Source organism: Hoplias malabaricus, chromosome 1, assembly GCF_029633855.1.
Source record: "Hoplias malabaricus isolate fHopMal1 chromosome 1, fHopMal1.hap1, whole genome shotgun sequence".
NCBI lineage: Eukaryota > Metazoa > Chordata > Actinopteri > Characiformes > Erythrinidae > Hoplias > Hoplias malabaricus.
In genome coordinates this window covers 48,713,472-48,736,183 of record NC_089800.1, presented here as the reverse complement: position 1 = coordinate 48,736,183, position 22,712 = coordinate 48,713,472, and the positions used below count along the sequence as shown (strand labels likewise).

General features: G+C 39.9%; 1 protein-coding gene across 1 annotated transcript in view; it reads left to right on the top strand.

Moving 5' to 3' along the window:
* zmp:0000001236 (mastermind-like protein 2) overlaps positions 1-22,712 on the top strand; it is a 54,024-nt gene that overhangs the window by 28,696 nt on the left and 2,616 nt on the right. Inside the window, exons 2-4 of the mRNA XM_066678787.1 lie at positions 9,545-10,774; positions 22,139-22,294; positions 22,504-22,612. Of these exons, the coding sequence (XP_066534884.1) occupies positions 9,545-10,774; positions 22,139-22,294; positions 22,504-22,612 (1,495 nt within the window). The remainder of the gene's footprint in view (positions 1-9,544; positions 10,775-22,138; positions 22,295-22,503; positions 22,613-22,712) is intronic.

The following is a 22,712-nucleotide window of genomic DNA, read 5'->3' as shown; positions in this document are numbered from 1 at the left end:
ATGCAGCAAAACGATGCTTAAAACTGTGCAGTGCAAGGTTACTCCAGGACGACTGCTGAAAACCAATATGGAACACCATCCTCTGAATCCATCACATTCCTAGTGAGGACTGATCTGCATTAAGAACAGTTCTTTTTTTTATGTAGTGAGGCCCTCACATCCACACATCCTCCCTTCTCTTTATCTTCTTTCCTTAGTCTCTACATGGTCGTTCAGCCCAGACTGGAACAAAAGAGGCTGAGGACACACACACACACACACACACACAGAGTGGTCTTGTTTGCTCCCAGCTCAGTGAATATGTTGAGCTAAGCGGTGAATTCAGGTCCAGTTGGAGAGGGTCTTGGTATTGTCACAGTGGGCTCATCTCTTTGCTGAGGGAAGGAAGTTACACTTTAATAATGTGCGGTCTACAGTAAACATGATGGATGCTCAGCATCTCTTTCTCTCTCTCTCTCTCTGGTATCTGTCTTGCTCCTCTTTTTTTATTCTTTTTCACATTTTCTCTTAATTTTTATCCTAATTTTTCGGCTTCACTTTTTATTTCTTTCCCTTTTTCCTCATGCTTCTACCACTTTACAGTGTTTTCTATCCTACTGTGTTCGTTCTCTCTCCCTCTTTCTCTCTTGTACCCCTCAGGGCACCTATGATGGAGCTGTGCGTGCCTTCTCTCTTCTGCATTTTTTTTTTCTTACACTGCTGATCTTTCTATTCTGTTCCTCATCTCATTCTCCCTGCTCCCCAGGGAGCTGCTTCAGACACACACAGAGAGAGGGAGAGGGAGAAAGGGAGAAGTTGATGATGAGGAGGATGATGATGGTGCCTCTGCATCTGCCATGACCTACACCACGTTTCACTCTTATTAAAAAGTGCTCATTGCTTTTATTAACAATACACATGCAGGCTCAGGGGAAAAAAAAAAAAAAAAACAGAGGCAAGAGACAGTATAAGGTACGTACGATTGTGTGTGTGTGTGTGTGTGTGTGTGTAATCCCACTGAGACACTTTCCCTACTCACTGCTCTCAACTCAGCAAATATGTCTCAGCATGATGCCTGTGGTTTCACCAATTCTAAAACTGGAACACATATGTCATTGATATTTAAAATTACACAATTGTCCTAAATCTCAACAGATACTCTTGCTTTGCCCAGCCTTTCACCGCAGTCTGAGAGATGAATAATCACCCTATTGGGTTTGATAGACTCTGTGTTGTTTGTTAATATGAGAGCAATAAGACAATGAAAAGAGCAACAGAAAGAGTTGTTTCCTCTGTTGATGCCAGGGAAATGTAAACTGCATGGAAACAGGCTTGTTTATGACTTGCTATCACCAAAACGCACAAGGAAATACTCTCCCCACACTCTGTGTGTCAGTAGCAGTTTAGGCTGGTCTTTATCTCTCCTGGTCTGTAAATTATTATGCTATTTATCAGGTATTTGGTGTACACCAATCAATCACAACATTAAAGCAACCTCCTTGTTTTTACACACACTGTCTATTTTGTCTGCTCCACTTTTAATGTGGGTTACATTTCTAGTTCTACAGAGAGTATTCAATCTATCGCTTTGCATGCGTTCTTAACTACCTTTCACTCTGTTCTTCAGGACCACCAATGAGCAGGTGTTATTTGAGTGGTAGATCATTCTCAGCATTGCAGATGAGGTGCTAGTGTGTGCATGCTGCTAGTAAGACTGGATCAAATACAGCAGTGTCGCCAACGTTTCTAAACACTGTGTCCACTCCCTTTCCACTCTGTTAGACACACCTACCTCATTGCTCCACCTGGTAGATAGTGGAGAGACTGTAGCTCATCTGTTGCTGCACATTTGTGGTGGTCACTCACTAGTCCATCATCTGTGGTAACAGGATGCAGAGATTAAACTGCAGTGTGGAGAGTGATCCACCACCCAAATGATACCTGTGGGGGTGAAATGGGGGTTCCTGATCTTTTTATAGAACTGGGGGGAAAGGCACCTAACAAAGTATGCAGAGCAACAAATGGACTACTATCTGTAAATGTAGAAATACAGGCTGCCCATATTTGGCCAGAGGAACTGATAACAATAAGGCCACCTTCTTGTTTTACACTCATTGTCTGTTTTATGTGTATTCAGTTGGTACAACATGGTGGGTTACACTGCTATCTTGTATTTGAGTAGTAAATAGTTGTATTTGGGCAGGAACAACATGCTGCACAAATAAGACTCCTTGGACCAGACTCCTAACAGTACAGTCGCCTGCAGGGGTGTCATGAATTAGAATCGTAATTTGCACTGAAACATAATGGTTCCAATACAAATGTAGCACCACACAGTTTAGTCCAGCCTCTAAATCACTAAATGTAGACGCCTGTTCATCCAGATCATCTTCTGTCGACCTTTGCAGCAGTAACCGCTTCTATTCTTCTAGGAAGCTGTGAAGATTTGGTTATATTCAGTCACACAGGGACGTTGTAGTGGGGTGAAAAGTGGGACCCCAAGTGGGGGGAGGGCCTTTGAAGGGTCTGGAAGTGGATTTTATTTTAAGTATTAATATCATTTAAAGATCACAATAAATGTTGCTAATTAATGTAAATGTAAAGTAAATAAATCAGGTGATTTATGCATTGAATTGTGTGCCCTAGCCTACATGTAGTGCCTGTGGACTGGCCTCACCCCTGGCACGAAATGGATTAGTTCGCCTTCACCAGGCTTTTTAACGAGGCGCAGTTAACTCAGTGTTCATGCTGCTGAAGAGGCAGTGCACATTGTTTCCATGCTATGGAAGATGATGCCCAAGAAAGCTAACTCCAGTTTTCAGAAAAGAAAAAGAGGCAAGAAGGAGACAAAAAAAAATGAGGAAAGCAACTGCTAACAAACTACTTTCCCAAGGGAGGTGAACCCAAATGTGAAAGCAAGTTTCCTACATTAAATGAACACCTGTGGTTATAAAACTCTTCGATACCACCGCGATTGCCAGTGCCTAAAACTGCATAACACACAATTACAAATACCATGATGCCTTATCTGTAATCTTAGGTAAACTCTAAATATTGTATTTATTTGCATAGCCTTCCACACCATTGTGACCTTCTTGCTTTTTTGGTTTGGGGGGTGTTTGGTGGTTGAGGGGGGGGCCCATGGGCACTGCTTGTTGCTGCACCCCTACAGTCACAATATATATAGGTCACATACTGCTCCAATTCATCTCAAAAGTATTGGATAGAGAACCATCACTAAAGAAATTGGAGTTCCATTGCACTGATGCAAATTGCTGTGGTCCTTTTACACCTCTAGATGGCCTTTGACTATGAGTGTGGAGATCTTAAGCTTGTGGCTCTTTTGGCTGCAGCACTTAGGTGACACTTAGGCCTGTCACAGTAATTACACTGTTGACTTAACAAACAATATATGGACTCTTCATTGCTCTTTGAAGGTGTGTAATTGCATTTTCATGCTATTAAATAACTATGATGTCAGTGGCATAAAATGGTGTTAAAATGACAGTAATATGGTTTATCACATAAATCTCTAGGACAATATATTGATCACAAACTATGTCTACTGTGACAGGCCTGATGACTCCAACATTGATTAAGTAAGAAATGTGACATGCACACTTTAGTTCAAGTTTAATTCAATTTTAGAGTGTTTTATATTTTCATTGTTGTTATCTGTAGACGCCACTGTCAAGAGACTTAAACATTATGACAGATGGCAGATCATTAGAATGTATAAATAATATAAGCTCAAAAATCAGCGTTGTTTGTATGCCTTGACGACTCCCACAGATGTGCTACAGTGAGAAGCACCAAGCAAACGGATAAAAATAATAATGTTTATTGTATCACCATGTGTGAGGACAAAAGCCATTAGCGCAGCGTGTTTTACCCTGTTTATCAGTGTGTGCTAAGTGCACTCTCTCTCTCTTTCTGTCTCTCTCTCTCTGAATGTAATTAGTTCACACAGAGAGCTTCTATGAGGCTCGGGGCTCCAAGCTCTAGGTTTTCACTCCGATTGAAATTCCACCTCATGGCACCCGTGCAGCCGTACAAATATTATGTCTCCCTAGGAACACAATAGTAGTATTTCTTTCTTTATTTTCAGCTTGTTGTTTTGGAGGTTGGATTTTGTGGAGAAAAGGCTTCTGATTCTCACAGGAGTGGATTACAACATTTCTGAAAGGTCTGCACTGTAGATTATAGGCAGTAGGAATCTTTCAAACAAACATACATAAGCGCACACGCACCCACACTGCGGCTGCTGCTTTGCTTTGTCAGAAAAGTCCTCTCATCTTAATCTGAGATCTGTGGGATCAGATGAAAATAGCACACATTCACATACATAAAGCTGTCATATCAAAATCTTAGAACTCATTTTCATTCTCGATTTAAGATCTGTTCCTGACACGGCATAATCACTTCTTGAAAAATGATTTCATAGAAATGGTCCAAAAATGGTCCTTTGTTTATACATCTTTAAAATTCTCATTCCATAGATGTACGTCATGGACAAATTTCTTGTGAAATGAAACTTTTTAATGGGTAGGTTTTTCCCATTTAAGGGAGGTTTCTGGCCATTTCTTTAACACAAGCCTGCATCATAAACTCAAAATAAAGCTTATGACTTGTACACAAACCAAGACCTCTATCTCTCTTCCACCTCTGATTTTCATTGTCCTCTCCCTGATAACCTGCACCATGCCTCTCCCCGGGTGTTCCCCAAGTTAGGTTGACACCGACGGGGAAGCAGGGATCCAGTCTGAGTGAGAGGAGTTATGTGGCCTAAGCTCTGCTTCTGTTTATACGGCACTGGATTCGGTCCTGAACCCCATCTCATGGGTCAAAGATTTCTCTTCTTCCAGGACTCGTATTCTCGCCAGGTAGGCGGGGCCCATCCAGCTTCCCAGGTGTATTGAGCCCCCTCAGTCCGGCCTTAGGAGGCTTGATCTACAGAACCTTTTACTAGACGTCAGAATGATCAGAATAATTGTGGGCATTTTCAAACACAATGATGAGTGAGTCAGGGACTAACATCAAATGACAAAGCCACTTCAGCTTATCCCTGTGGTACTGGGTGGGTTTCCTTCACTCCAGTGAATACATTTCCACTACTCCAAAGAACCAAGATGGAAGGCTTTATACACGTCTGGCCGACGCTTAGAATCTGCTCATATGCAGCTGCTACAGAGAATCCCATTTTGGCTTATGCTTTTCTGTATGGATATTAAAGAAGCTGGAAGTGGTAGTCTTACATAGCAGAATCTACAATAAAATGTTTAAACATGCACACGTTTTGTTACTACACTGTGATCACACACATTCACGCAGAAATAAATTTGCACTGCTCTGATCCTGGAGAGGACTTCACCCTTCGGACAGAAACGAAAGCTGAGTTCAGATGTAAGATCAGATCTTATTAGATAGCCCTTTTCTTTGGTGTATTGTGATGTCTAATGACATGTTGTTGCGAGCAGCTGAGGAGCCCCAAGCATGAAATGATGAAATGTCTTGGGGTAGACTGCTGTTGTCAAGAACAGTGTCTTGTAAGAGTTTCAAGTGGAGGCCCAGAGAGTTGCAGAATGCTCTGAGAAATTCCATCATTCCTTGTTTTATGGATGATGCTGGAAAACACTCTCACTGCCTGCCATAGATCTTACACTTTGCTTTCATTTGTTCTGAGATGTGATTGATGTCCCAGAAGGAAACAGCAAATGTTTGCAACTGTTCTCCCACTGGGAAAATCATTTCTTTGACATACCAGAAAATGGTGATGGAGTACAATTACAGCAATACGTCTATAATGTAGTATTCAGTATGATATTATACCAGCCTCAACAGGATTTTGCAGAATTTTTTTGTGATGCTTATATTGTATGATATTGATCTGCAAGTTCTTGTTTAAAATATTTCAAATTAAACAATTTAATGTCTGTCTAACCAGCTGTCAAACTGTTCAAATATTATGCTATACCACAGACCAAAATACAGAGCTAAATACATACATCACACTATTTAAAAGTGTGTTCTTTCAGGCTTGTTACAAAACTGGATCTATTTTTATTATTCTGATTTTATTTCTTTTTATTTCTCATTTTAATCTCATCCAAATATTTTTTTTTACCCATATTAGAGTGATGTTAATGTCTGGTAACACATTGGTGCCATCTATAGAGCCTGTGTTCAGTCTCATATTCTGGTTCTCCAGTTAAATATTCACAGTCATAGAGAGGCTAAGCATTTACATTTTAAAGTAAGTCACAGTTGACCAAAGTGTGTTCAGTTCCGATTTTTCACACAGGATAATCCCTTAATCTTAACTGTGCATTTACAGATTTCAGGTTTAATGTCAAACCTTGCCTTTTTCCACAGAGTCGTGCTGAATTATTCAGTCATTCAAAAGCACACCCGCATATGTGTTAAGAAGCGTTTCCTCTCCTCTTCACCAGGAGTCACTTTCACAGTGATCCTGAGCTTCTGAGCTCATTAAAGCTTAATCAGAAAATCTATTTTCAGATCACTTGTAGATCCGTCAGGAGGATTTCCCATGAATAGAGGCCACTGTTTCTGCACGACCTCTCTGCCAAAATGAACACACTGGAATTATTTCATATGTGGTTAGCACGCCAGTGGAGCTCGGCTTCTCCAGCTATAGCCAAGTCGGTCGTTTCTCCTTCAGACAGGCTGCTCCGTAGTGTCTCTCCTTCTGCATTTTTCTGTCTGTGCGTATAAATATTTGATATGTCTTCATGGTTACTTTAAAAACTGGGCAGTGGCACTCTGTGCTGGTGTCAGACCAATTCAAGTCCATTCAGTTCAGCACTTCTTGCTTGTGGGAAAGGCTTGCCTCAGCATTTCCACTGTGTTTCAGATCCACCCACAATCAGTGGTGTCAACACTGTTTGGTACCAAGTGAAGTGCAGCAAGGAATGTGACCTTGGTTCTTAGTTTTTCTTGGATTTGTTTTGCTCTTCACTCTGTACTGATGCTGCTGGTTAGCTGTGTTTTTGCCTGGGTCTTCTATTAAAGAATATATGTAAAAAAAATGGGCTGGAGGAAACTGTAAGGAGCATTTAAAGCACAGCCTTGTTGCTAGTTTTTTCCGCCCTTTCTTTATAATGAGGGTCTTTGGTCAAAAACTGGCTGTTGATGAGATGCTGAAGGTGGTCTATGCAAACAGCTCAGCCTACAGTATGTCCTTTTAACTGCAAATTGAGAGTTTCTAAGAAAGATCCCGCTGAGTTAGTGGTAAAATTCTGGTATAAATCTAGTGTTTATTATGGTTTTATAATTTTTTGTTAATGCCACAGTACTGAGTTGACATTTCTAATTTTCTATTCATCCATCACTGTGCTTTTACTACAATACTGCATGCATTACGCATATCACTCACGCAGCCTCTGGGAGCCCCTGCGATTCCATTTCATGTGCCCTTAGTAACGATAAATAATTTGTTGTTTATCAGTAGTTGTACTTACCTAGGCTTTTATTAGGAAATGCAAGGCTCAGAATATATCAGCTGCCTTAAGTAACTAGAACAGTTAGCTCTAACATTAATGACATTAATAGGACTATATTTACGTAGCTGTTGATGGTACTGTCAAAATGTTATTTCCTTATTCATGAGTATACAGCATCAAAACGGCATTCTCGACACATCTAGGATGTATTCAATTTTTTAAAGCCCCTGCGAATAATTGGACAGCTGCATGAGACTAGTATACTGAATCTATTTCATATTTCTATTCATTATATTAATGCATTTGAGTTATATTTATCTTGACTTTTTAGTGGTCACTGAACAAATGACAGTATTAATCCATAGCTTTTAAACTGGCCTGTTTGTCCTACTGTGCAAGAATTTTTAAAAGCTTCATTTATTGCTTTTTTACATTTTAGTGAACCTGCTTGACACCGTTTTCACTGTTAGTCATCCCTAACCTGATGAGTCAGACAGTGGGAAGGTGATTAGACATTGATGTAAGCATGCCATTCACAGTAAACAGCATAGGCAAGGAGAGAGAGAGAGAGAGAGAGAGAGAGAGACAGTGCTCACTCCCAACCCTGAAGGCATGAATCATCCCACCACTGTGTAATATTTCCAGTAAATGTAAAAGCCTCCAATTTGCCACTACAATGTGAACTGTGCCTCTGTTACCCCTTCCCTGCACAAATATTAATGTTGTATCCAACACATTATCTCTCCCTGGGTAATAATGTCAGACTGCATTTGAATAATTACGCATTTTCATGGTTGGGCAAAATTGCAGCTGGACTGAAATAATGCTGGTTGGATTATTTTTCTATTTCTAGAGTATTTCTAGCATGCTCTCAATTACAGTATCAAGGCAACAGAGTTCTTCGGCCCATGGAAAGATTGCACACAAGTTACCATGTTTGTGTCCTCGACTGCAATTCCGAATGCTTCCGCACTTAAATGGGACTTATGAGTCATTGTTCTGGTCTCATTTACATAAATTAAAACACGGGAGACAAAGAGAACAGTCTCGCACACAAAGGAGTATGCTGCTATCTTTACAGTGAGCCAACAGGGGGAAATATAATTCATGCAAATGAGCCAAACAGATAAAGGCTTTCTTTGTCTAGCTGCTCCGGCGTCTATCTGATGGCTAAATTTATCTGCTCAGCTAATGCAGGGGTTTCGAATCTGATTTTCTGTTAATGTCACACTTCATTTGTCCCTGTGTGTATTTGACAGTAAATGATACCTGTGCACAGTCGTCCTCCTTTTCCCTCCAGATCACAGTTTGGCCGTTTTTGGATGCTCAGATGCAACTGTTTCCTCATTCTCAACAACAGGCATTGGTGGCTGGAATAGGTTATTCTTTTGGAATGGGAGTACCAGTGTATACCATGTTTCAGCAAACAAGTGCTTTCTGGGATATATTGGGTGTCTTCATGGACAATCTGAATTATTCATACTGCTACTGTTATTGCTATTGTTTTCTATATATATATTAGTACTGTGCAAAATCTTATCTGATCATATTTTCACAATAAGCGTACTGTTGTTCTGTATAATGAAACCTAATGGCAGGTAGCTATTCCTCATCTAAGCCTTGAAGGGATTTTATTAATGTAATCAAAGTGAAGATGTAATAAAAGAGAAGATTAATTCTCAGCTTCTGCTTCTCATCCAAAATGGTCAGAAGCCTGGCAGCAAATTACAAAATTGGATCAATTTACATAAAGATAATTTTTTGCGGGGCCACATTTTTCATACACTAATATTTAGAACGCTCATCATAATTTTAATTGGTTTGCAACATCAAAGCGTGTTTTGATAAGAGTTCATTAATTACATAGAGAAGGTCTTGTTACATTATGTGCACTTTCCTTCAGGCATCAGAATTTGGCCTCGCTTTGGCCTAAGTGGAGGGAGCAAGACCAAAAGCTTTTGAAGAATGCTCCAGCGGTGCACTCTTCCACTTTAATTGCCAATCATTCCTTATAGAGCTGTTTAAACATATTTGCAGCAGACACTTTACTCCAAAAACAAGTTCAACAAATGCCCCCATTAACACTTGATTCCTTGCCTTTCCAGATCCAGAGTACACTGAGAAGAAGATATGAGGGACAGCCTTCTGGATTCACTCCTAAACAGAATGGCCCCTCGTGCGTTGGTGCGGCACCAGATTTCAAGCGTCTTTGCATTGAGGCTGGTGCTCCTCATCCTGCACTTTGTGCATTGAACTCTGGGAATTCTGCAAGCTCATCAGAGTCTGTAGGTCTAGGCCACACACTTCGACGGAAGGACCCCTGGATGCCCCACGGTATAGGAAATGATATCTTCAACATGACTCTCAGAGAGATGAAGAAAGAGCCGATCGATGTTCCACCCTGCAGCCAGTCGTCATCAGATCCTGCAATGATGGTGTTTGACTTCAAAGATGAAGGTGGGGGACAGATTGATCCTGAACTTCAGGATCTCTTTGATGAACTCACCAAGTCAGTGCCACCTCTCAATGACCTGGAACTGGAGAAGATGCTGAAGCAAGATGACGACTTTGGTTTAGATCTTCGTCCCAGCTCGGCTGGGGCAGCCCAGCCCTGCCCACATTTGGATAAACCAGTGAAGACCGAGTACTCGCCTGATTATGGCCAGTCTTCTGGAAGCTCTCCGCAACTTAGGCCAGCATCTGCTGGACCTTCATTTACTGCTTTATCAACATCTCCCATTGGGCAGATGAACCATAGTCATGTGTCGCAAACATCAGGGACACCTTCTAGAGGACTGCCACCATGGCCTGAGATGTCTCATGCAGAGCAGCTAAAGCAAATGGCAGCCAACCAACAGCAGCCCAATTCTCTCCTCCACCACCAGCAGCAGCACAGCCAGGCTGGAAGTGTGAGAAACTGGCCTTCAACCATAGGTGGACACTCCAATTCCACCTCCTTTAGTCAGGAAGCAATCAGCAACCAGCCCAGAATAAGCCCTCAGAACACTGGTCAGAGCAAAGGAATACCCAACTGCATCTTCAAGCCTAGTGGATACAACCCATCAAATCCCACAGACATGAAGATGCTCAAAAGTAAGCCCATACTGCATTTCACCCCTAAAGCAGCATCTTCCACAACAAGCCAACAAATTCCCCACTTGGCAGGGTCACAAAGCAAACAAGCCATTCAGCAGCAGCCGTCTACGGGTGGTCCGAACCTGAGGTTCCAGTTGGCTATGCAGTCGCCATCATGTCTACCGCCCAAACCTTTGAACCAAAGGCCTGCTCTCACCCAGCATGCTCCAGGAATTAACTTCAAAATGGCTCAAAGACAGGTAAGAAAGCCTAATGTTGTTTGGTGACAAGTCATGTGGAAAGATTAGTTTTCAGTATATTTGCTGATTTGTTGTGGATATTTCTTGTTAGTTTTTTGAAGTAGGCAATATGGAAAACTAAAAAAATGCATCATGAAATTGAACTGGAAAAGACTTAAGAGTAATACCACTAATAAACATGCTCCTAATAAATAACATTAAAGGTAACTAAATTGCCCCAGTTTTATTCCCTTTGTAATATAAAAAATGCAGTATCTTTGTTCTTAAACTACTGATAATATCCATAATATTCTTGAATGAGATTGAGATAACACAACTTATATAACTTTTTGATAATTATTAAGTAATAAAATGTATTACGGTACTAATAAATAGCATCATATTGCCCAAACCCTTATGGTGCTTCTTGTCAGAACTTGTTAATTGACTGTGATGGTAGTGTGAACCTAATAACCCTGATTCAGTATTTTCAGAGAAAAATAATTTTGTTTTTACAAGTAATATAAAATGATCAGTGCACTTATGTAGTAGCGGTCAAGCATATTATTTTAGCACATTGTCAGGAGGCTAGTAGTATCTTCTTGCATCTTAAGTGCGTTTCGGCCTGTAGGCGATCTCCTCTATTGTTTATTTTTGTAGGATGTCTCCAGAGACAAAGGGAATATTATTAAATTGCTGTTGTTAATTGAAGGCTACTTTGACAGTATCAGTTGTATTTCAAGTAATGCTGGCAAACCATTGTGGGAATAGCTAATGGAATCCCAGTATCCCGAGTACTTTTTCTTGCGGTGCTAAGAACTAGCACATACACTGATTCAGCATGATCTGTCTGCTTTAAACTGGCACGTCTTTGTAGGGGAAATGCATTTTTGGGTTCACATGTTTGAGTTGCTAGCTGTTAGCAGCCTGCCTATTAGCTGTAACTCCAAGCTGTAACTGTGCTGTTAGCCTGTTGTTTCTGCTGTGATTGTTGTTTGTATGCCAGCATCTTGAATATGTATATCCCCTCAAAGCGATTTGACGAGGGTCCTGGCTTGCTAGAGTGTGGTGGATTAACACGCAAGACTTCTAATTTCTCCGCCTGTCACAGTCGCTCAGCGCCAGGGCATAGATGTGCACAGCGGGATTTGCTAATTGGAGGTTGTTAGCTGCAAGGGACAAGTTGTGGAAAATGACAGTAATCTGCTTAGCCCGGTGCCGGAGGTTGAACCACTGATTTGTTATGATTGGGGAGCTTTAGAACATCCCCCTTTTCAGTTTAGTACAAACAGTATCTCTCGCCTAGCTTTGTGTGAAGCGATAACATGAACCACACAAGAGGGGCTCTGGTAACCCATTTCCATAAACAGATCTCGGTGAACAGGACACTGTGAGCAGAAGCTACAACTTGTTTGTTTACATATTTCCCATACTATTCCCCAGCAATTGAGTACATATTTATCTAAAACCTCTGCACTTAGAAATACTATTCTTGTGGCTTCAAATGGAGTTTTTTTTTGCAGCTACATAAGAGTATTGTTAGTCACTTTTAATGATTAATTCAGTAACATATTTCAGCTGATAAATTGCTGATTTATCAAGTAGAGAACATTCTCTGGAGGTTTCAGAATCAAGTCATTTCTATGTGTTGGTACAAGTAAAACCCAAAGAACATCCACTAGGTCTGTTATTGCTTTTGCCTTAAGTATTTTCTTTCTTTCTTTTTTTTTTTTGCAGTTCAAATAACAGAAATAAATATACAACAAATACAGCAGTAGTTTACAGCTATGTTTTTAAACCATTGACCTCCAAATAAAAATAGATTCAGTGAAAGAAAGAAAAGGGATGTTAAATAATATATCGTTTTAATAGCTTAAAAATAAATGAACAAATGGTCCTCTTATTAACAAGATTTGCTGCAATACTGACTGTAAAAGTAGTTGGAATGTCTCTAAAGTTCCCCTGCTACACTTCACTAAACAGCACCTGATTTCACCTTGCCTCAGTACAGACAACCATCTTCCTCATGCCTCATTTTTTGTTCAAATTATGAATCCAGCCACATAGAGCCATTATAAAGTTCATACCTTCAAAGAACTCATTTTGGAAATTTTAATGAAGTGATAGATTTTACTCTTTTACTAAATAGTGTTCAGATTTAATGAGTTTTCAATCCTTAATGCTTTTAGTTCCACTTCAAAAAAATCCAAATATCCATACAAAAAAATGTTAATAATACCTGAATGAAAAATTTGTAAAGACATTTCAATTATATTTTGTAAACAGCATATTATATGAATTAAATTGTGCCTATTATAACACAGTAGGGCAGCACAGTGGTGTAACGGGTAGTGTCGTGGTCACATAACTCCATCATGGAGTTGTGGGTTCAATCCCCACCTCAGGTCACTGTTGGAAAAGAGTTTAATGGTCTCCACCTGTGTGGGTTTCCTCTATGTTGGTCTAATGTCTAAAGGTTTGAGTGATTGTGATTGTGTGTGATGCTCTGTGATGGACTGGCACTACATGCATGCTGTGTTCCTGCTTTGTACCCAGTGATTCTGGGTAGGCTCTGGAACAACCACAACCCTGAAAAGGACAAAAGTGGTTGATGAATATTGTCATGGTTAGTTTAAAACCTTGGACATGTAAAGAGGGCCAAAAAATATTTTTAATTTTGAATGAAAGTTGATATAAAATGCATTTGATTCAATTTGTAATAGTCCACTGGACATGAAATTTGGAAAAGGCTTTTCTTTTCAAATTATATTTTAAAAGATAAACTAAATAGTGGAGATACAAGGATTTGTTCTGCTCTGGTGATATAAGATTGCATACACCCTGCACACCTAAATCATGGTGAAACCAGCAGTAGTTCTCAGAAGCTCTGGAGTGAAACCATAGATGAACCAGTGATGATAGAAATGATACAGCACTGATAGTGTTAAGCGTACTGTAGACATGAAAACAAAGCCAGAGCTTCAGCTACAATAGGGAGAAAAATGGGAGTGCTGAGACTCTTCCCACAGTCAACTGAATTAGTAATACCATGGAAATAAAGGTCCAGAAATGGTGCCACGATCCCTGTGGAACCTTCACAAGCAGCACTGAACTTCCTCCCACTGGGAGCAACTCGCAGAGTGCCTCTAAAGAGACCAAGATGTGGTTTCTGTTTCTTGTTTTCTAGTTCTCACAGCCTAGTAATCGGCCGTCAGCTTAAGTATGTCAAAACTAAGATCCATATTTTCTGTGGTATTCAGGCCTATCGTGGAAATCCAATAGAAATCATTTTTAGTCCTGAGGGAAGGCACTGTGTTCAGTCTCTGCTTGAGAAAGTGCATTGACAGTGTGATGTATTGCACACAGAGTCCTGCGTGGCCTAAAAACTTCAAATATTTTAAAGCAAGATCTCTGATACTTCTGATGAAGGTTTTTCTTATGAAATGCTGACAAGTCAATATCTGAATGAGGGCTTCGTGTGCTCTTGGTTTGGATGAGAGAGGACTCTCTCTCTCTCTCATGGCCCTTCACAAGGTTCAGCACCACCTTTTACAGGATTAAACTGGCAATAATAAGACTGAAATATGGAATCTATCAAAATCTAAACGACTTGAAATGAACTGACGTTAAAACATGCAGAACAGTGCACAGCACTTAGACATAAAAGACCAGTGGAGAAGGGGTTAGAACTGACATCTAACCCACCTTCCTGCCTGAAAAGACTTAAGGTGAGATCTGTGACTCATGAAGAATCTGAGAGTCAGTGCTGATCTAGCATTCAACAAAACCCTCCATCTGCTCTGTGAACACTGGTGTGGGTCATCAGCATGAATCTGCTTCCAGAGTCAAACACTCACTTTTTTGCTAATGTTCATTCACAATTGTACAGCACCTTGTCTATAAGGAATCTTTTAACATGTTTTCTCTGAACCTCTGAGTGTAGATTAGAGCTGGACGATGTGGCCAAAATTTATATTACAATATATTTCTTAATTTTGGTCAATACAATATAATTCAGATAACGATATGAACAATTGGAAAAAAAGCCACAGATAAACTGCCAATAACTAAAAGTAACATAATACTGGCTTTGTCCATATTAATATTTTTAAACTAACTTTAAAATTGAGCGTAATGAACTGATGACAGGGCTCTGTAATGAACGTCAGTCAGTGACAAATGCTGTAAATAATGTGTAATGAAATATTGAGAATGCATTTAAAAAAATATGCTTGTTTTTGAAACACTTTATATTGCGATAGATTTTAGAAATTTCGTATGGCTTCAAAATAGGAATAGGATAGGATAGGAATATGAATCCATAACTGTCAAATTAAACATTGAATATGACAGGACTGTTATTATACTGAGAGTTAAATAAAACTGTGTTTGAACTTTTACGATCCTCTCAGTCTCACTTTCAGTTCCAAAACCTTGGCCCTATTTTGACATGAGGGTGGGATCTAGTCAGCTATTGGCTGCTGGTGATGCTACATTTCCTGGTAGAGAGTGTGCGTGTGTGTATAAAGAGTTAACTCACACACTCCTGTTCAAATAGTGGGCGGAGCTTATGTCCAGCAGCCAGTGGCTGGCTAGATCCCACCCTCTACCCCCTCAAAACAGGTCCAAAGCTCAGAAACAAGACATTGTTTCAAGAAATAACTGAGCCAAAGCCAAATGAAAAGTGCAAATACTTAATAAATGAGTAAATATTGTGTTTACAAACCTGTTTTTAAATTCTCATTATTACTCTCAATGTCCTTTTTGAAAATACTTTCTTGGTCATGGATCCTGCGTTTTGGTTTTTAAAACCTCTGGCCTTATTTTGATGCCACATGTTATTGTTCATATTACTCAGATATACTGATTAAAGCTGGTCTTAACAGAACATTAATGAGCCACACATGCCCTTTCAGACATTCCAGATTACTTTACTTACTGAGTAATAAGCTTAGGGTAGAACCTTTATTTTCTTTGTATAAAAAAATGTTCTAGGTTCAAAGTTTGTTTACTTTGTTTCCTTTCGGCTAATTTAGACTTCAAACTTTCCCAAGTTTATTCTCAGCTCTGTCCAGAATATTCACAGTTCACAGCTTTGTCATTTTCCAGTTTTCCCCCTCATTTTCACCCTCACCCGTATTCTCAGTGAGAAAGTGTGTGTGTGTGTGCGTGCACACTGGGGGTGCCAGGTTGTTGGAGCTCCACAGTGAGGCAAGGACTTGTTTCCTGGGAAAGCGATCTGGGGCCAAGTCCAGATGCCGAGCTTTTCCCTGGGGATGGTAGCCCTGCCTCCAGACTGCAGGAAGTATTGTAGTATTGTAAGGGAAAGAGAGAGAGAGAGAGAGAGAGAGAGGGAAGCAAGGGCCTGGGCCTGGAGTCCTGTCAGCTGCTTGTAATGCGGGGCAGAATGGAAGCTTAAATCACAGCCCTCCTTTATGGAGTCCACGGCCACATGTGGTATTCATTTAACAACACGCTGAAGAGGGAAGAGTGAGGCTGAGATGGAAAACAGCTTTATGACACATCGGGATGACAAAAGAGTGGATTACACAGCCGTCCACACTAACAGAACTCGCACTGCTTCTCACTCAGCTCACAACAAAGACACCGGCCGTACAAGCTCAGTCCAGTGGAACATGCCACACTTCGGCCGGTGGCTACAACTGGATATAATACAAAACAATGTATGAGTTCGTTTCTCTTCCCAACGTCTATAAACTAGTTAGAATATCCAGAGCTTCAGAGGATTGAGGTCTGCTGATGACACAACTAATGGAATGTGTTGAGGTTCTTTCAAATACTATGTGTGTTAGGTCACCTACTACATGATGTTTTCTAGAAACTAGATACAGAATACCAGATGATTTACTCGAAAACTGATGGCCTAATCCATGTAGTATTTGAAAGAAGCTCATTACATTCCATATTTGGTGACCTGAGATGCACTGAATCCTTAGCAATCTCATCACATTCTTTCACAATTAATAATGTAGCTACAGAAGGGTTCTGAATTCAAAGAAAACATTCAAAGTTGTAGAAGTTTAAGAATTTTGAGAGAAGACAAGTAATGACAAGTTAATCACTGACCATGTTTAAAGACTTTATACTGAAGGTCAGATTTCTGAAGAAAGAATAAATGATATTAAAACTTTTCTAGACACCTAACTTAGAAAGCAGTACACTCTCCCCACATCTTTTATTTAGGTAAAGAGGAGGTGAGAGAAATGGCCAAGGATATTTAGTTATATTACTCATCCAAAGGGTGCCACCCTTTATTCAATACAGTGTCCCCAACACTGCACCCAGGCATTGGGATCCACACAGAACACAAGGAGAGAGCCCCCTAAGGGCCTCCCCAACACTACCACCAGAGACTGCCTTTCTTAAGAGTCCTCCCAGCTTAGTTTAGCTTTGCTTCATTGGATTTAAAAAATGTATAACATTGTAATTTACACTTATTTTGCTTTTAAGTCAGAAAAGATTGCAGAATAGGGCCATGTTTCACTGGTGGTGTTGGATCTTTGGACCCCACCTACTGTGCACTAATGCAGTAATAAAAATGATGATCTACAGTATACACTGTACATATTTCACTGCAAGGTTCTTGAATAAAAAGCTCCATGCTCACGTTCTGTGTGGAAGTTAATCAGAACTCACAGCAGGGACACGACGCTCTTCACTTGCCCTCTAATTAATTACTGGACTTTACAGGGCTGATCCATCTCAGCATGTGACCTTAGCTAGTTCCTAATCAGCTCCTCTATGGAGCTGTCTGCATCTCTGTAGATAGCGCTACTTCTGAATAGTGTCTATTGCAGTGAGGCTCTCTCTCTCTCACACCCTCCCTCATCATGGCTTGTCAAAGCGGGGAATTCCTCCCGTGGCAGAGGAGGTCCTTTTTAGTGCTTTCGCTATGGGACCTCCACAGTGGGGCTTTGGAGGCAGTTTCTCATTTAGACATCTGTTCTCACAGTAATGGCCCTTCGCTATGCTGCAGTTGAATCCATTTTGCCCTGGGAAATGTTTTGTGTCAACACAGTGATTGACAGTATATACACAACGTGTTGGAGTGAATGGGATTACATACTCGAACTGAGTTTACTCAGGGAAAGGTCTACAGATTTGCAAAGCTCTTGCTCCAGTTTGTACCTCTCAGGCACTCACAGTACTGTGCATGTTGTAATGAGGAGATCTGTGTTAGGAATTTCACTGTTACAACATCTCAGCTAGACAAATGTCAGTAATGAGTCCTCGTATTTGGCAAACGGTGTCAAATATCTCCAGTCAAGGATTACAATGTATCAGGTTATAATAATAATAGTAATAATAATAATAATGGTTTCATTCAGTGATTGTAGCTATGAAGTAGACACTGGAAATGAAAAGCTAGCAGAAGAACATAATAAATGTACAATTGCATTAAAAGTAGAAAGAGTTTACAGTCTTTAACTTTGCCATGAAATTGAGTCTATTTCCAGAAAAGCTGAGACACTGTGCAAAATATAAATAAAAACAGAGTGCAGTGACATGCAAATATTTTAAACCCTTTATTTAGTTGATAATCCTATGAAGACAATATCTCAAACTTATATTTTTATAAGAAAATGTATTGAGAAGCTGAGTCTTTTAGAAGAAAAGATGGGGAGGGGTTCACCACCCTGTGAAAGACCAATAGTGAAACAAATAAAGAATCATGTTTCTGTACCTGGAGATTGCATCATCGAAAGTACATACGTACTTGAGAGATACAGAGAATTTGGAGAAATCCTTAATTGAAAGAGACAAGGCCCAATGTCATATCGACAGGCTGTGATCTTCAGGCCTTCAGGAGTCCCTGCATTAAGACGGATACCTTTCTGTTGTGGAAAACACTGCGTGAGCTCAGAAACACTTCCCAAAACCTTTGTCTGCGAACTCAGTTCATTACTCCATGCACAAATACAAAGTTAAAACTATTATGCAAAGTAGAAACCATATATAAACAGGATCCAGAAACACCACCACCTTCTCTGGGCCTGAACTCATTTAAGTTGTGTTGAGGCAAAGTGGATAAGTGTCCTGTGGTAAGACAAATGAAATATTGAAATTATTTTTGGAAATCATGGATGTTTCCTCCTCCAAGCTAAAAATGGTGTGTTAGTTCACATGCCACGGGTAAGATGCACATCTGTGAAAAGCACTGTTAATACTGAGCCATTATATTTACACAATTCTAAACAATACACCGCCATTCAGAAAATCTTTTTTTTCTCTCCCAAGGAGGCCTTGCTTATTTTCAGTAAGACAAAGTAAATCCACATTCTGCATGGACTACCACAGCATGGCTCCTTAGTAAAAGAGTCTGGGTGCTAAACCCATCCAGACGTGTCACCTTCTGAAAACCATTTGGTGCATTATGAATCACTATGTATAAAAATACTATAATGATAACCCCATGCTGACAACCAGCTGAAATTCTTTACCAAGCAACAATGTGAAAACATTGAAGTTCCAAAACTACAGCAACTGGTCTCCTCAGTTCCCAAATTTTTTTCAGAGTGTTGTTAAAACCGAGGTGATGCAACACAGTCCCAACAAACCTGTCCTAACTTTTTTGGAATGTGTTGCTGACATCAAATTCAAGACAGACATATGTTTTTCAGAAAACAAAGTTTCTCAATTTCAACATTTAAAATAATGGGTTTTTATAATTTTCAAGTCAATGCAGGGTTTATAAGATGTCATTGCATTCCATTTTTTTTGTTTACATTTTGCAGTGTCCCCACATTTTTGGAAATGGTGTTTGTAGAATCAAAGAACACAGCTGATGCAGTTCTGAAGTCATTGTGTCTAAGGACATTTCACCTGGTTTTACAGCAAACTGCTGAGATGTTTATACACTTTCATTCTTTCCTGAAAAACCAGAAGCTGTTTTGTCTAATGTCTGAAAGCTGACTCTGCTCAGGGGATGTCCTTAAATAGATTTTGTACAGGTATATCTGCTTGCAATGATCAACCAGAGCAGCTCAACGGCTGTGTTTACAGAACAATCTCAACAATGCTACGTACACAAAATGGTGCTATTAATTTTTTTAAACTGGGGACTATAACCGAAGTAAATGGTTAATCATCCACTTGGATACTTGGTTAACAATCAGATATAATTTAGGTGTGAACAAATATAAAAACATATGTAAGATTGGCCACTTTATTAGGTATACCCAAGATGTATCCACACTCACTGTCCATTTTAATATGGCACTAAACAAAAAGGAAAATTGGTGTACACCAAGGAATGTAAACCACAACTTATTAACTTTTCAGACAGCAGCTATTTATTTGCAAAGTGTGGGTATTTTAACTGTGGTCCATTGTAATGGTAAGAAACATTTTAAAGGTTTAGGAGTATTTTATATCACTTTGTAATTGTTCTTTCTAAATACCAATTAAAAACATAAATCTCCATTTTTGGGCTTTTTAGTTTACTACATTTTATAAACACCGCTTTTTAACACCTTCACACTGTGTAAAAAATGAATTCATTCATTGTCTGTAAGCGCTTATCCAGTTCAGGGTCGCGGTGGATCCGGAGCCTACCTGGAATCATTGGGCGTAAGGCAGGAACACATCCTGGAGGGGGCGCCAGTCCTTCACAAGGCAACACAAACTCACACATTCACTCACACCTTTGGACACTTTTGAGTCGCCAATTCACCTACCAACGTGTGTTTTTGGACTGCGGGAGGAAACCAGAGCACCCAGAAGACACCCACGCGGACACAGGGAAAACACACCAAACTCCCTGGAGCTGTGTGACTGTGACACTACCTGCTGCACCACCGTGCCGCCCTAAAAATTAATCATATATAATGTATAAAATCTTTTTACATTCACTGCCATTGAATTTGAAGATTTTTTCCTGCTCCTATAAAGTTACTATTTTGTGTGGTACATGTTTTTAATTGGACAGAAACAATATGGTCAGTCTGATTTTATGAATATAAATTACTTTTACGTTTTGACACCCAAAAATATTGACGGGTCTTTCATTAACATTACATTAGTGGCAGCTACTTGTAAACAGTGCAGCACACACCTGTGAATGGTTACAGAATGTGCTAATGTAGTATTGAGTCTGTGTTTCTGCCAGAACTGGGAACTGAACTTTTTATCCAGGATACTACAGCACATGCTTAAGACCTTTGACAGGCAATTAGATGTCTGTTTGATGATATTTCTCACTGACATGAGCCACTGTGTCTTCTGAAATTTTATGGAATCGCATGGACTCAAGTCTAGAAAGATGCTATTGAGGAGAAACCAGTGCTCCTGTGAAAAGCCTGAGTGCTAGTGTGAGTGCTGATCTGTATGAGGCAGGAGGCAATAGGGGCTCCAGCTGCAGTTGGCGGTATTGGTATTCAGAGCAGGTTCAGGGGGCAATATCAGTAACTGGTGAGGAGAAAATGGAAAATCTTAGACAGCCACATAGCAAAGGGGGAACAATTTCTACAATATATATGAGCATATTAAATGATTTCTCTGTACTTACACCAAGCAAAGATAGACCTTTCTTAGCCTTTGCTGAGCTATTTCAAGTTCACAAGTAATCCTGACTCTTAATCTTCTGCTTAATAAGTCATTATTAGTTCATGGATTTCTGGTATTTGTAGTCGTGTGGATTGCCACAGGGATATGATTAAGTACTTTTATAAAACGGTATGAATCATGTAATATTGTAGGGTTTACTTTTATTAACTTGAACAATCTCACTGTCTGCATTAAAAACACATTTCAGAAAGATAAAAGGCCACGAAAGCCTTTAAGATTATCCCTCACTATGCGGTTCAGCACTGTGGTAGAGAGAATCTGTCATTTGCTGGAAGCAATTGGGTTGTGCCCCATAGGAGTGGTATGACGGGAGAAATGCTGCAGGGCTTCATCAGAGCCATCAGTCATACAGTAATCCCAGCTCTGTTACAGCATGAAATACTGAGTTTTCATTGACAGACACTGCTTTCATTAGAGCCCGTTCATAAAGCCAAACTGTTCTTATGTTAGCATGTATAAGTATTAGCAGTGTTAGCCAAGGCCGGTTTAGTTAGTTCAGTTTAAAGTTTTCTAAAATGGTTTGTGAGCCTACAACTGTTAATTAATAAATAAATAAATAAATAAATAAAGTGAAGCAAAAATCTATGAAAATTCCCAAAGCATGTTATAGAGAGAAACGCTTTTCAAAATATTGTTAGTTTGCCATCTAGTGGCCCACCTGCAATATTACAGTATCCTGAATACTGTACATAATCACTGTGTCCGCTGTATATTCAGGTTAATAATGTGTAATAATAATGTTTTCTCTTATGGTTTATTACTGTTACACTGCCAATAAGTTACCGTACTTGTCCATAGGCAATGTCACCAGGACCACATTTAACAGCAAACGGCTGCCTCTCTGGTGTTGGTCAGCAACAACAACAGCGGTCACCTGCCCCCAACACTCAGCAGAAAACTACAAACAAAGGCCAGAGACCACTGAACCAAGCTCAGCACCACACCAACGACACAGTGAGTAACTCCAGCAAACTGAACAACATAAAATACCCATAATCATAGTCCTTCTAGCACCGATAAACCCCTGCTATGTCTAACCCCAACACACACCTCTACCTAACCATGACCCAGTCTTTCTAATGCATCAGGATTTTTAGATTTCAGTTCAAAGATGATGTACACTACAAGTATTCCTACTCTTCATTTTCTAATCTGTATTTTAGGAGAAATTTAACACTCAAGATCAGTTTAACCGACATCTGACAAGGCCTCCACCTGACTACAAACAACCACAAGGTGTTGCTGGAGTGCAACATCCAACCCTTTATTCAGGTACACATTTGGATTTGGGTTTTTTTGTACAGTTATACTATGAAATGAAATGCTACTGTTGCCGGTCCTTCTTGAATGAACAGGTTCTGGTTAGAGTCAT